Source organism: Netta rufina, assembly GCF_964035555.1.
Source record: "Netta rufina genome assembly, chromosome: 10".
Taxonomy (NCBI): Eukaryota; Metazoa; Chordata; class Aves; order Anseriformes; family Anatidae; genus Netta; species Netta rufina.
Window position 1 is genome coordinate 13197639 of NC_140133.1, and position 15300 is coordinate 13212938.

The window sequence follows — 15300 nt, forward strand, 5'->3', positions numbered from 1 at the left end:
TGCTGTACATAATATATTGGCTCTGACTCTACTGCTAACAGCCCCCGCCTAGAAATTAGTAAAACTAAACATCTTTCTGAGTGTTTCCAAATATGGTCACAATATCTGCATTTCCAAATGGTGGCAACTTTTCCAGCGGGGTTGCACTTTCTCAGTTGCTATCTGAGTTGCCCCAAAGCAAAACTTGTGATTTTTCGTCCATATAAAGGTCCTTTCCAAGCTTCAAAACTCACCGTGCTCTTCTTGTCCCTCTGGTAGGCAGATATGCCCAAGTTATGTTAATTACAGACTGTGCTTTTGACCAGAGTTTTTATTCTCTTTCTGCATCGGTTGTTTCAGATCAAATATCTTTTGAAGAAAAATATCCGTGAAAAACAATTTGCTTGAAGGATGGTTTGTTCCTAGAAGGCTGTTAGTTGTCAAAAGCATGCACCGAACTTCATGAACACTGCTCAATTCCACAAGGGGAGATTCACTAGAACGCATGTTGGCAACACAGTCTAGTTCATCCAAAAATCACCCTCTTACACGACAGGAAAAGGACCAAGGGTGAGGAGGGAAAGCAACACAGCTTTTTGGTTGTTTTGGTCGTGAGCTGCCCGAGCTCAAAATGGCCATTGCTGGGACAGGCTCTGTATGGAGGTGCTCCCTGGGATGGGTGTACTCTAGGGGAGCCAGCTTTGCTACCTCGTGGTTTGTTATTGTAAAACACAGGTCTCAGTGAGAGCGTGGTGGTAGGTGCTCACCTAGTTGGCTAACTATTACCTTTCATTAAAGTTAGTGCTGCCATGGGTGGGTCTCACTTCTCTCTTCCTCTCAGCCACTCATTCACTCCGTCCCAGCCTCCAGAACTGCATTTTGCATTTATTACCTGAAGCACTCTGTCATATGGCTTGAGGCCACACTGATCTGCTGGCCCATCCGGACGGACCATATTTACATAGACACCTTTTTCTAACAGGCCGTCCGACACACTGAATCCGAAGTCTTCGCTCTCTGCGTCTTTGTGGAGTGTCATCTGGAGGGACAGAAGCAGAAAGCACACGTTTTAATGCTGCAGAGGCCAGAGGAGATGTACAGGGTTGGCAGGACAGCAAGAGCACAGGTAACGTGTGTGGGCCTCCAGCAATTCTGCTGCGAGTCTCCTGGGTGGATTTTAAGAAATCAGCTAATGCAGATTGAAGGACAGCTGATTCCCCCCACCATAACTCCCTTTGCTTCCCAAAGCTGGGAACTCATTAGGCTCTGGCTCCATCAACGTGCTATGGGCTGGGGAAGCCTCACAGCTGTGCAGTCCTTGGGAAGGACGGAGCCCAGGCTGATGCACAGGAGCAGCCCACCTGGCCTCCAACTCATCTCCAAGCACAGCCAGCTCCAGCAGAAAGAACAGCCACCCCCTAGCATGCCTAATTACACAGCTCTCCTCCTTCAGGAATGAAGAAGTTTTATTTAAAGGTGCATTTGCCATGCCCTAAAGGACAAGAACAGATCAAACGTGAAACAGTTGTTTTTCCTAGCTGCCCTAAGTGCAGGTTTTGCTCCAAAGTCACACTAGGAAAGAAAAAGGCAATCAGATTTTTTGAAACCTCTCCAGATCCCTTCCCTACTTGCGTTCTGCACCAACAGTTTCTACAGTTAATTAATTACTCCTTCTAATTGCCATCGCCTTGCACCACACTTAAACCTGAACTTGACTGAATTCAAACAAGTATCTCATCACTGAAGTCCTACCATTTGCACCACTTTTAGAAAGGCTGGGGGTGAAGAGGAGGGGGAGGGAAAATACATTATTTCTTAGGAAAAGTGGCCTACGGAGTGGTGCGTGCTACTGGAAAAGTGTCAGCTGGTCTCCATGGGGCCATGCATGGAGCTCTCTCACCTGTATCTGTAGCACCAATTAATGAACCACAGAAAACAGGAACCTGGAAACCTCATAAAATAAAGGCAAACAGCAAAGCACGGGTTTGAACCCCACCAAAGCATGGCAGCTAAGTCCTATTACACTCATGAAGAGGCCCCTTCCTCTTAATCTGACTCTCTGAAAACCTTTCTTGCACACCTTGGTCGGGGACAGCTTTGGCAAGGAACATTTACCAACAGTCCCTTTGAACAAAGGATGTTTCCTACAGGGTTGCAAAACACCCAGCAGCTTTTACCATCGAGGGGGGCCACAGGCAGACCAACCCCTGGCTACACAGACCTTGTGAAACTCGAGGGGGGTAGGGGACATGATTTCCTGCATCTCCTTCTCCATCTTCTTCATGTCCAGGTTCCTCTCGTTCTTCTTGGCAGGGGAGCTGCTGCCCTCGGTCTGTCCGTCATCACAGCCAGTGTTGGCTTTCCTCAACGGGCTGAGTCCCGACGGGTTGACAGAGTCCAGGAGCAGCTTGCTGCCCTCCAGGCCCAGGTTGTGGACGCTCCCCGTCATGATGGACGCCTGCAGGGAAACGGCACAAAGTCACTCAGCTGAGCTGGCAGCGGGAAGGGACGGACTGTGTGGCAACAGAAATGGCAGAAAGGACAACAGGGGGGCACTCTGGTTCTCATTAATCAGAAAGGTAAGGACCAAGAAGCTCTTTCATTTGGCTGTAAGAGCCGTTTCCAGATGGAAGGAAGCATCTGTAGAGCATCTCCTATCCAGCCCCCCATGGCAGGGTGTCAGAACTAGGTGGTCTTTAAGGTCCCTTCCAATCTGAGCCATTATATGGTCTTTTTGATGTCCCCTTGTATACAAACAGGACCAGGCAGACCTCATCTGGGGATCTTTTGGGATTTGAGATGGATGAACATCCTGATCCTGGGGCTCCCAGAGGCACTGGTGTCAGCCTGGATCCCCAGCCTATGTCTGAGTGCTGCAGCTCCCCATCAGCATCGCCCCGTGCTGGCGAGGCCCCAGGAAGGCAGAGCTTTGGGCTCCGGAGAGCTCAATTCAGCAGAGAAATGAGGATTTTATCTGTCAGTAAATGGGAGCCTTCACTGAGTAAAACTGAGTTAAAAATATGAAATTAAGTAGTATTTAAGCCTGGTCATCCTTGATAACATCCATTAAATGATGCCCCTAAGTAGATTCTACTCCATTTGGCAATGCTTTTCACTAATGAGATTGCATTGATCAAAGCTAACGAAGGAGTCAAGAATCCAGACTGGAACCTCAGCTGGCTCCAGGTCCCAGAGCCCACTTACACGGCGTAATGAAAGCCCTCATCGTTTCAAAGTTCAGGCTCTAAGGGCCTGCAGCCCCATTAAATGTCAAAAGGTAGAAGAAAGAGAAGGAAAGGTAGGGAGCAGATAGCAAAATTCAGCAGCGCTAAGTATGGCAAGTCAAAGAGCAATTGCTCCTGTGCACAGGGGAAATACCATCCAACTAAACCTCTAATCACGGCCCGCTGGCTCTTTGCTCCAAGCTGGAACAAAGGCAAATAAAGCAGATTCAGGTGGCAGTAATGAAAATGCCAGCACTACCCTTTTAGCTTGTGAATTTCCCAGCACTTGCCAGGTCCTCCTGAAAAAAAAATGACTTAATCACCTTGAGTTTGGACAAAACTCAAATACCTGCTACCCACTGGAAGGATGCTGAGTTACCACATAGTTGGATTAACAAACGCTGCGTTGTGCAGCCAGCCAGGGTACATTCGTTCATTGACCTCAGCCGGCCCCAGCTCCCCAGGACACCGTCCCACACCAACACCGGCACTGCAGGGCCAGGGAGCAGAGCAGAAGGATTCCCACTCTCACTGCTGACTTGGGTCAGGACTTCTTTTACCCGAGACCTTCAGGGTCCCAACCTAACACGGGATGTCTCTAGCAATTCAGCTACACAATCCCATTCTCACTGCAACCATCACCAGCGGGAAAGTTGGTTTGGGCAATTTTGGTAAGAGTCCCACGCTACAGCAGAATGGCAGCAGCTCAGCACTTGGCAGAGGCAAAACAAATCCCACATCTACCTTCCCTAACATTTGGGCATCCCTGTCATCCACCCCAGGTGTTCAAAAGGCATCAGGCAGGTATCTCATGAGTGCCAGGCAACTGAATTTTAGCTATCCTGGGCCTTCTTGCATGACTCTTGTTCTTCAAATGTAGAACATGAAGGATCAGATTTACAGAGAGACCTGACATGAAATCACAGAGCTCGGGAGCTGGGGCTTGGAATCCTGCAATACAGCAAGAGCCCAGAGAACACCACACCTCCCACACCACGCCTCGTGGAGGACAGTCAAACAGACAGAGGAGAACAGGTTACTGCTACGATGGATTCAGTAAAAGATGAGCTGAAAGCCATCAGACTTCTGCTACAAACACCGCACTTCTCTTTGTCCCCAGAACTTTCCAAAACACTCTAAAAATGTGCTAAAGACTCCAAATCCCCAGAGCTGTTCATCTTTGTAAAATTTCTTTGCGTTTTTCAAAGCACTGCTATAATTGCCAAAGCTCCAAACAGCATGACTCAAAAGCCCACACATCCCTGCACCACGAATCTCTGGAAAAGGCATGGGCAGAAAGATTATTTTCTCTATCCTGGCATTTCACAGTAGCCAAACAAATCCCTTTTTTTCACATTAAGATCAGCCATTACACAGAAGGGAAACATCTCTGCATCATTTCAGAGCAGTACTTTTCCTTAAGCAGCCACCAGCGGTTCAGAGGCTGATAGCAGCTGCCTCAGCTCATTTCTAAATACATCCAGGTCCAGGACATAATTGATCAAGGGAAGAAGTTACAGTTTGTGTGTTTTGTTTTGTTTTTTTCAGGTTTTGTCTTTTTGTGTATTTAAGTCAGCCTTCTTAAACAGTTAAGACTACCAATAATATCACTTCATGCTTCAGCACAACGTATGTCACTGAGATTCCTCCCCCTCTTAAAATTGCTAATGATGAAGCAGGAAAGAAGAATTGGCAAGTCCCTCATCACTTGTATTTTCACAGAGAGACCAAATCAGGACTTTCTTTTTCCACCTCCAAATATTCAGAAGCTGCCTTTTCTCTCTGAAACCTGAGCAATATGCAATTGTGCATAAAAAAGCAGACTGCAGAGACAAAAGAGACCTACCCCATAGGATTCGGGGTTGTACCCCTCTGTAATGGGCATCCTCTGCTGGCTGAAGCAAGCACACAGACCACAGATGCCCAGAGAGCATCTACAAGCCCAAACCTGTGTTATGAAGCTGGAGCAGCCAACGCAGTCCAGCAGCTGGCATCTCTCCAGGCACCTCATCAGACCTTGCATGGGGACGCCGTTCCTGCATGACGTGCCAGAGCAGCACCCACCAATTTCCAGTCTCCTCCCTGCCTTAGGGAACTACCTTGGCCACCAACCACATTTTAGGGCTGATGGAGGACACAGCCTAGTGAGCCTTCCCCAGTCCTCTGTACCCAGAAAGCTGAGGTAGAGAGGAGCTCCCTGGGTCCTACTCCTCCATGCATGATGTAGTGAGAGCCAGGGGGCCCGTGGCTGGGTCCTGCTGGGCAGGTTTAGTGCCCGCTGCTCTGCAGTCTCAGGGGAGGTTTTTATTTGCATCCCACAGCTCAGAAATGCAGACTCCCCGTCCTATAACCGGACACAATAACATGACCTACAAAGCATTTTGGATAAAGAAAAGAGAAAGCGGCTTGTGAAGAGAGGAAACACCTTTATTTCTGCAGGAAGCAATCACTTTCTCAGATTTTTCCAGAGGAAGGCTGGCTGAAAAGCTTCCAATTACCCATTTTACTGAAACAGTTTCCGGCAGAGCAACAGCTGAATGCAAGGCGCATGTTGAGCCTGTCTGTACTTGAAGTAAGCCAGTCCCAATGGGCTTTTGGGGGCTCATTTTGCTTGGCCTCTGAGTGCGTTTGACAGACACTATCTCCCCAAGTCGAAGGCTTACCGTTTGATAAGGAAGGTTTGCCAACAGTCACGTGCAGATTGTTGGCCAGCAACAGCTTGCAAAAAGAGCGTGGAGTTACTGGTGGGTAATTCCTCAGCTCAGGGGAAAAGTGCACGCAAGTAACTGCCTAATGAGATGTAGTTATCCATTAGCACAGCCCCTGAAATGGATTAAACTCAAACCCTTCCTCACACCACTGGCAGCACAAGGATGCTATGGGCGAGTAACATGTGGGGGAAACAGCTCAGCATTTAAGTCAAGAGCAAAACAGATCAGCAGAAAATTCAGGAAGTGATTTACCTCAATCTCCCTCAAAAGTTCAGACTGGCCGCATGTTTCCAAATCCTCCAAAGCTTCTCCAAAAACACGCCAAAAACTATCCTCGTGAGTGGTCTCAAGGCCATTTTGGCGGTTGGGGTATCTGTTGTAACGTAGGAACCAAACATTGTCAGCACTCTTCTGCAGCGCGATGAAAGCCGCGAGGCTACAGCAAGTGTCTCACCAGTAAAAGCAGAGACTTGAAGAGTCTTCATATACAAAAGCAAACAATATGAACTTTTCAGACAAGAGTCCGAATACGAGACCTCCATGCATTTACTAACGGGGCAAGCGTCCTTCAAAGGAAGAATTAAGTTGGTGTAGTAATGTCAAAGTTCAAAGGGTAAATTAAAAAGTGCCTGTAGGAAGATTGTAGGTTTAGGAAGACGTTTTGGTGAAATAGAGAAGTGAAAGAAAAAAGGATGCGTTATGGGTAAACCAGGAGCCTCAGAGACTGTTAGTACAAAGGCTGATGGGATAGAGCTCAGATCTGAGACACAGAACACCTGAGAAGAGAGAGAAAAACACAGAGGGTAACAGACATGGTGAGAAAATGATAAATACATTAGGTATCTATGAGAGTAATAATGCAAAGGTGTATATAAAAATGATTGCCCTAGGCTGGACAAGTAAACACATACTACAGCAAGCAATATCGACAGTGTCAGCATATAACCCATCCAAACCGAGGTTCATTTGCCTGGGGATGGCCAAGGAGGTGAGCTCTTACATTCAGGAGATTTCTGTGCTACACGAGTCATTGAACCCACAGCTGTGGACAGACTGTTACCAGCTCTGTCTACAGCAGAGAACGAGGCAGTGATAACCTCTCAGGCTGGTGCAAACACGTGTTAATGTGCGCACTGCATGTGTCCCGCTGGGGAGTCAGCGATTTCCCACCCAGTGGTTTCGGTGTCTCTTATCTCTGACCACAAAGTCAGGTTCAATTCTTGGACTTCTAAAGCAAACAGCAATTAAACATGCTGAAGTCCTTCAAACAAACTAGAGAAGGAGGTGACACTCTTGTCCAGCCACTGCTTACTGAACACCAGGCACTGTGAAACCTGGATCATCAGCATGCAGTGTAATGGGAGCCTCTTAAAGGAAACTCTGTGGTGTTAAATCAAAATCACAATAAATTCACTAATGTATCATAGGGAGATACCCCAGGGAGACAGTGACATTAGAACAGCCTTAATGCATCTTCCATGCATCTTATGCAGAGCTGCATGGACAAGGCTCCACCTCTGCAGCATCTGGCAGCTCCCTGCATGGCACAGCGGGCATCAGAGCTAACAGGAGGGGACACTTACCCACCAGGGCCACTTAGCAAAGCCAAAACATTTTACTTGAGTACAAGTCAAAGAGAGCTTAGCTTCAATTCAACATGTAATAACTCCTTGGGATAGTAACAGAACTCTTTTTCCAGATCTGTATTAATAGCAAAGTCTTCGGCAATGCTTTTCATCCAGTGGTTTCAATGGGATTTTATAGCAGGCAGAACCTCAAACACACATACTTTTGTTCCTTGTGGGATCATGGCCTGCCTGCAGAGTGGTATCTGACACGGCTTATTTTATTTTAAATTAACCCCCTACCTTTCATCAGAATCAGCTTGTAAAGCAGCAGCCTTTAACACCAGGCAGAGAGGTCAAAAAAACACCCAGCAAGACTTTACAAAAACAAACCCAAATTTCCCCCCATAAGGAATTTTCAATTCTTTCCCCTTACTCATTTCCTTCCTCTGCTCCCAGGTTTCCTAAGAGGCAAATGTCCCTTCCAGTTACAAGTTTCTTGCCTCTCAGCTCAGCAATACAACAAACACGCCCAGGACTCGGATGAATCAGGACAGGTTCTCACACCACCAGGTCAGCAGGATTTTCCAGGCTAAAGGCAGCTGGGGTTAGAGACATTTTGTTTTTCTCCCTAATAATAAGGGCTCAGCAGCATGAACCGTTTCACTTGCACTTTGATATCAGGGCTCGGAGCCCTCATTAGGGACACGCAGGGCTTCGAGGGTTCAGATTTGCTAACTTCAGCTGCCAGCGGCCTCGCTGGGAAGGCCGAGAGATCAACGACCTCTGCGAGCCGGCTCTCGCTGAGAGGCAAAACAAGAACAAAGTCTCAGCCGCTGCCAGCCTTCCTGCCAGTTTGATCATCTTTAAATAGGTGGAAATGGCCATGAGATGTTCTAAGGGTTTTGTTTTGACAAACAAAAATTAAGGAAAAATAATTAATAACGAAAAAAAGAACCGACAGTAACAACACGAGACACACGACTATGGGGACTCTGGAGGATGTCGAGGGGAGGGTTAGTTACGAAGCAACGAGGCTTGGCTACCGTGTGTGGGTCAGTGGCCAGGGCAGATCCAGCAGAGTTTTTACCCAAAGAGAGGGGCAGCTGTAGCCTCTTCTGTGTGCTTGGGTGGCCCTGCAGGATTTCTGTGGCTGAGGCGAGGGATTAGCTCGACTGTGCTCACTTGGCATGGTTTTGTTTGTGTGTTGGAAGGGCCAAGGTGTGATGGAAAGAGAGCTCCAGCCACACCTTTGGGAGATTTTAACTTGAACATGCAACCTCATACCGATCCTACAAGAGTTTTGGTTGGTCTTTTTGGCTTTGTGACGGTATTGTGAAGATGCATCCTCACTCATCGTGTCTGGCCAACACAACGGAGGACAGCCCTGGCCATGACTACTTATTACACCTGAACTATGTAAGTACTGCAGCCTTTACGTGGCAGGAGTAGAAGACACAGTAAGAACCTGTGGTCCATGCAGCTGAGACTGCCCTAACTCCAGATATAAATGGCACCTGGCCATGGCAGATGTGCTGCAGAGCTATGCCCAGGGCAAGCTGGCAACGTGGAGGTGGTTTGACAGAGCAGATCAGCACCCCAGCACCCTGCCCCACAGCTGCCTGACGCCAAGATGGGGGCATCACTGGCCCTCCCCACCTCTGGCTGATCCAATCCATCACATTCAGTGTCCTTGCACCCTCATGTTTGCCCCCCTGCCTCCTCCCTCCCCTCCGCACCTGCTGGGCTTGTCCCAGTCGTCTTCACTGAAGCTTCCATCCATGTAGGGGTAGTTTTTCCTGGGGTCCCCAGGAGGGGTGCTGCTCTTTTGCCTGCTGTGTCTCCATTCGTGTGGATGAAGGGCAATGCCCGCAGCCTGAGGTATGTATGTACCTAGGGAAGGCAAGCAGCAGGGGAAAAAGAGGTTAAAACCTGGTGAGAAAACTGAGGCAGATAAATCACACTGAGCCAGGACAGTTTCCTTCCCCAAAACCCAAACCTGAGGCCATCTGGATTACACTCGGCTTCTAGTTCAGTCTTTCACAAGGGGACATTCTTCCCATCTCTTCTTGCTTTAACCAAACCAACTTCTCATGATCAAATGGACCATTAATATGAAACCAGACAAGTTTCACTAAGTTTGCCCCCAAGGACTTTCCCATACTGCAAATCCCAGATGCAAATCCAACACTTGTCACAAGACCTCCAAGTCTCACGAGGAGCTGCCTGGACAGAAACCTTCCAAAACAGAGCATTCCTCAGCAACGTCAGTGCCATCTGCAATGGAAATAAATCTCCCGAGTCCCCTGCCTACCTCCTCCTGCCCATTCAACATTTCAGAGAAATCCCCACAGCCCTTCCAAGAAACATCATGCACTTCCATCACACGCTGTGCCAAATGAACAGGAAGAGGTAACGGAGAAACACATAATTAAGAGAGACTTGACCTCCCAAACAGCTAAGAGCATTGGAAATACCCGAAGACATTGCCAACAGTTTCTTTGAAAATGCCAAGGCCTGTTATTTCACTTAGCTGAGTGTTTCCTCTGTGTGTTTTTAAAGGTTAGACTGCTCTGGAGAGAGCCCCAGAAAAGGGCCTGCCAACATTTTACAGCAGTCAGGAGCAGTTGCTGTTTGCCAGACAGGAGAACAAGGTCCCTGGGTGCAGGTCCCTGCAGTCGGCAGGCAGGAGGCTGGGGCTGGGCGCAGGGGGCCAGGGACCGCAGGGACATGTGTGTGGAGCTGTCACTTGGGTGCCACCGCTTCTACCTCCTCCTTCCCGAAAGAAGGGCTGGATCCCTGGGATTCAGAGCCACCTGGTGGCATGTTCCCACCAGGCCCAGCACAGCTCCCTCCCTCGAACACTTCCCTGATTGGTTTCCTAAAGCTGTGGATGAAATTAAAACCCATGAGGCTGCAGAGACTGATCTGGGGGGTTCCATTCAGAGCGTAAACCCCAATCTCCAGACGCAGTGCTGCCACGCAGCAAAGTGCAGTTACCAGGAAAGATCAGACAGCCCCTGAAGCAAAGCTGATGGCTATGGATATGGGGTAACAGCATCAGCCCCACTCCTGGGAACTCTGTGTTCACTCACTCACTCTCAGTTTACAGGTAAAAGCAATTGCTTTGCTAAATCCAGTGTCCGACTTGGGTTAGCATCCAATTAGATGGAGAAGGATGGCAGCATGAGGCTGCCCAGGGGATTCCTTGTTAACAGAGTTTCCTGTCACAAATGCACTGCCAAATTAAGACTTCAGACCAAGGAGGATGCAGGCATGATGGAGGTGAGACGTTGGCACCACGCTGTCCTTTGAGCTTTTCTAAGTTAGACTGCACAGGCAGACACCTTGCTCAGTACACTGGAAGCACTTTGCAAGACTGTTCCTGGAGCACTCCTCCTTGTTTTCACGTAATATTCAGGACAGCAGTCTTTTCACCAATTTCCTTTTGTGGAGTTGATTCAGGGTTTTGTTTTGTTTCAACATGGGCTAATAGTAGCTTACATCACTAAATCTGAACTCGAATAACTATTTTCCAGTGCTTTCCTCCAAGAGAAAATCTATTCCCACGACTACAGCATCCTCCATCCCAATTCCATATGTCCGCCAGAAACCACAGCTGAATAAACCTGGCCTCCAAGACACATGTTCATCTGATCACTCACTAGAGAATTAGAGATCCTTTCTTGCAGCATTACCTTAATTATTTTGTTAAGTGAGTGCTTCTAGTCACAAGACGTTCTTGTGGATTTTAAAACATCCTGAAGAGGATTAATACATTCTACATGGCCTCTCTGGAGAATTAAATGTTAGATATGGGCCAAATATTTTGTAAGACATATGGACAGCGAATACTTCCCTGGATTACGTGAATTATGAAGTGTTATAATGGTTTTGAAAATGCTGTGAACAGTACAATGTCATATAAGCCAGAAGAAACATGCCAATAAAAACCTAAAATACATATATATAACTCAGAGCACCACAGGAACACATTTTAAAATACATTTTGTTCCTTGCTGAAAGCGAGAAGCTGTGCAAGTGCAGTCAGACCACGGTCTTTGGCTCACGTTCAGTCTCTAGACAGGCTTGGATGATCAGTCTGTCTTCGCCTTGGGCCAGAGACCCGTGAGAAAAGACACCCTGTCTTACCTTGGCTTCCATACCCAGCATCAATGCCGGAGCCATCCCACGACTCCATAGCACTGTCCACACTAGGAATTGTGGTTGAGTATATCTCAGAGAGCTTGCTCGTTTTCTGGGAGTCCGTCAGTTCATCTTCAGGGTCACTCACTTCGTTTATACTCCCAGACTTCTTGGGATAGGGTTCTGAAATCAGAATAAGCTGCTTTAGTAGGCACAAAGAACAAGCCTCAGGGAAAGGCTTAAGTAGACGTGGGAGCAAGCCCAGGTAGTGTACATGTCTTAAGAACCTCTTCAGCTCTTCAAAAGTAACTGGGAAAGGCTTATGCATCACAGTTAAAAGCCATACTCTTATACGAAGCTGAAGGAAAAAAAAAACAAAAAGAAAAAAACTCAGAGTTTTTAGCTCCTTCTATTCCACGGAGCCTCAGTTTTTCTAAGTTTCAGCAAGATTCCCATGACAACACAACCGTGTCCCAAACTACCGCAGCTGAATTTGTAACGCTCTGTCAAAACTGTACAACCTCGGATCAATTCAGGGCTGATCACCACCACCACCCCCAAGAGTCTCCCATGCAGTCTCAAGACAATGGTGGAACTCCTGGATATGATATTTTGAGGCTGAATTTCCCCTGATTAGTGATTGGAAAATTGAAAGCTGAATGCAGATGATGAAAGTCAGGCCTTCCCATTCATTATTTTAGCAATAATAGGCCTTTATTATCATTACACAAATTCCCTTTCAGGCAAAAGCTATACAAGGAATGGTTTCTCAGCACAAGCATTCTTGTACTGAATATTTTAAAGTCCTCATTGATTAGATATCCTGTTAGCCATCCACACCCTGGATCTCCAGCTTGCAGAGCATTAGCTGGGATAAAGAAGCCCTTTGAAAGTCTGCATTTTGTCAATGAGGACAGATTATCTTACCAAACAAAGGCCACTGTTCTAAAAGTCCCAATTTTCCGACCATTCAGAAGATTGCTCATCACGATTAACTCAAGATTACCTTGAAATTTCAATTACACCTGCTTCATTCTCAGAATGATTAACAAGTCTCCAACTGGCACTTGCACGTCAATTATTTCAGCAAGTGGCTGTGACAGTGCTAAGTGTCAGCAGGGGAAAAAAGAGTATTTCAGAGCAAGGATCAAGACATCTGCCTTCAGGAAATGAGTCTGAGGTTTCTTGAAGACGGATCAGTTCCCAAATTCTCCTTCTAATTTGGTAGGTTGCTTCTTCCTGCCTAAGCTTCCTCTATAGCTGCATTGCCATACGTTTACCAACCTGCTTTGAGATCTACAGAAATGTTATGATTAAGAGTGATACTATTTTTCCAGAAGCAATACAGACATCCCATGGGCCACTAGCATCTCCCCCACCCCAAACCAGGCTCCCCAACTCACTTTCCGTCTGTTTCTTGATCTTCAGAGTTACTGTCTCCCCCGCCATCTGCAGCAGGTGGATGGCTTCGCTCAGCGGTTTGCCCTTGAGGCTCACGTTATTAATTGCTAATATTCGGTCACCGACATGGATGGCTCCAGTTCTGGAGAGAAAGGGTTCTGTTAGAAAGTTCAGAGAGGCAACCTGTCTCAGGCCATTATGTTGCTGCTTGAAGCAATAGCAAGTTAACTCAGCACTTTAAACATGATCATCCCCTGTGTATGTACATACATATATGCACATGAACATATGCACACCTTGGGTCCCAGGCCCCTCAGTAGCTGAGATTTCAGGCCAATTTACATTTGAAACTCTTCAAAGCCATGAGGATTTATACGGTAAAAGCACAAGCACTTCCCGTGGGAGATACCTACAGGTCATCACACGTGGAACTGATGGACAGAATTATGAGACAAAGCTAAACAAAACCCCAGCCCAACACAGACTGTGCATGCAAACATGAGCTGAGCCGGCTGTAAATCAGCTTACGATATCTTTTAAGTCTCCCCCCATGCCGTTAGAACACTGTGCCACATCCCAGCACTGAGTTTTGCTCTCAGATAAATAAATCCTTAGGTTCAGCAACAGCCAGGAATGAACTAACAAGTCACAGCAGTTCTCCTCCTCCTCCATCCTTCTCCCAGCATCTGCCCACAAACATGGGCTCGATTTACCTCTCCCATGTTTGCTGCACTGCTCGGAAAGAGCAGGCATGGCAGGACATGCTCATTGCCAGATCTGGCAGCCAACACAGGACCTTTCACTCGCTGCTGGCTGGGCTGTGCTCACCACACACACACTCCACCTCCCCAGTGCCAGCACACGAGAGCAGCAATCCTCTCCTCCAGCACTGCTACGAGGTTTAGCTAACAGGGACCTCACATGATCAAGCCAGGAGAAGATGCAAATCTGCATGGTCATATCTTTTTGCCCACGGCAATGTGCCTCTCTCCAAGGTTGTATCTAGTCCAAACTGGACTGCTGCTCCTACAGAAACAGGATTTGATATACTATCACAGGCAAAACAGCTACTTGTCTTTCCCCCAAATGTGGAACTATAGCAGGAATGCTGCTGCGAAACATCTACTGTATGCAAATCTAACCAGGAAACGTAGCCAAAGAGCAGACAGAACTGATCAGCCTGCTGCTGCTGCTAAGATATTTGGACAGGTTGTCACGATGGTCCTGACCAGCCACTAGATGTCCGTCTTGTCCCATCCAAATCAGCCCTAAAAAGCCCTCAGGGAAAATTTGAGTATTCAAATAAATTATAGATCGCACTGCAACCAGAATACGTCTTAAAAGTTTCATCTACATAGTCAGAAAAAATCAAGCTTAACTGCTGACACTTTAAATGTGATCCTTTGCTGGCTGCAGTGGCTTAAATTTGAGGTTCTCCTGCTGCAGCACTGAGGCAGGAACTGATCTTTTATGGGGACGCATCTCTTCCCCACCGTGCCAGCCCAACTGACCACCTCAGAACAACAAAACTGCTCTGCAGAAACTGTGAGACTCCCTCAGCAGGGAAAAGAGAAGCAGTTGAAGGTAAGTACTGTTCAGCCAGGTGTTCTTCTGGGGAGAGAAAGTAAATCAAAGCGCAGTCCCCTGAGCTGCCCACCTCCAGGCACTCCTCTGGGGACAAGCACGCTGAAGCCAAACAGGAGGGACAGAGAAAGCTATTTCTAGCAGACGACCCCTGTGCCTCTCCATCATCACTCAAACATCCTTAGGAGCTGCACGCCCCATGCCTCTTCTTGCCCGACTGACACCAGAGAAGCAGAATTGAACAACAGTACGTTTGAAGGATTAAATGGGGCTGCAACCGCACTCCAGAAAGTGCTAGAGGAGAGGTGACTGCATGCACGTGGCAGGGATTTGCCTGGGGCACGGGCAGTTCCAACATCCCTTTTTCCCCTTGTAAACATGGGCTGGTGCTGAGCGCTCCTGGACGAAACCTTCTTGCAGCCACCCACATCTATTTGACCAGGTGGCAGTAGAGGAGACTGTTAAGCCCTTAAAAGCACTTCAAAACGTCAGCGATTGCTGAAAATTGCTCCCAGAGAACCATTAAACCTCGACCAGAATTGAACAGTATTGGCCCTTTCCCCAGGAAGGAGGAAAACAAGTCCCATTGTCAAGGGTAGAGCCACAGGCACTGAAGGAGAGGAAACAGAGACTATGTGGGAGCGAGCCATCACTCGACACTAACCCAATATCCTGAGCTGCCTCTGTACA

At 47.5% G+C, this 15300-nt stretch overlaps 1 protein-coding gene across 2 annotated transcripts in view; it reads right to left on the minus strand.

Moving 5' to 3' along the window:
- Positions 1–15300, minus strand: part of GRIP2 (glutamate receptor interacting protein 2) — a 77806-nt gene that overhangs the window by 3762 nt on the left and 58744 nt on the right. For both annotated transcript variants that reach the window (XM_084292665.1, XM_084292664.1), the window contains 6 exons: positions 13029–13168; positions 11632–11808; positions 9219–9372; positions 6167–6287; positions 2201–2437; positions 872–1018 (listed from right to left, as the gene is read on the minus strand). In XM_084292665.1, the coding sequence (XP_084148791.1) occupies positions 872–1018; positions 2201–2437; positions 6167–6287; positions 9219–9372; positions 11632–11808; positions 13029–13168 (976 nt within the window). The remainder of the gene's footprint in view (positions 1–871; positions 1019–2200; positions 2438–6166; positions 6288–9218; positions 9373–11631; positions 11809–13028; positions 13169–15300) is intronic.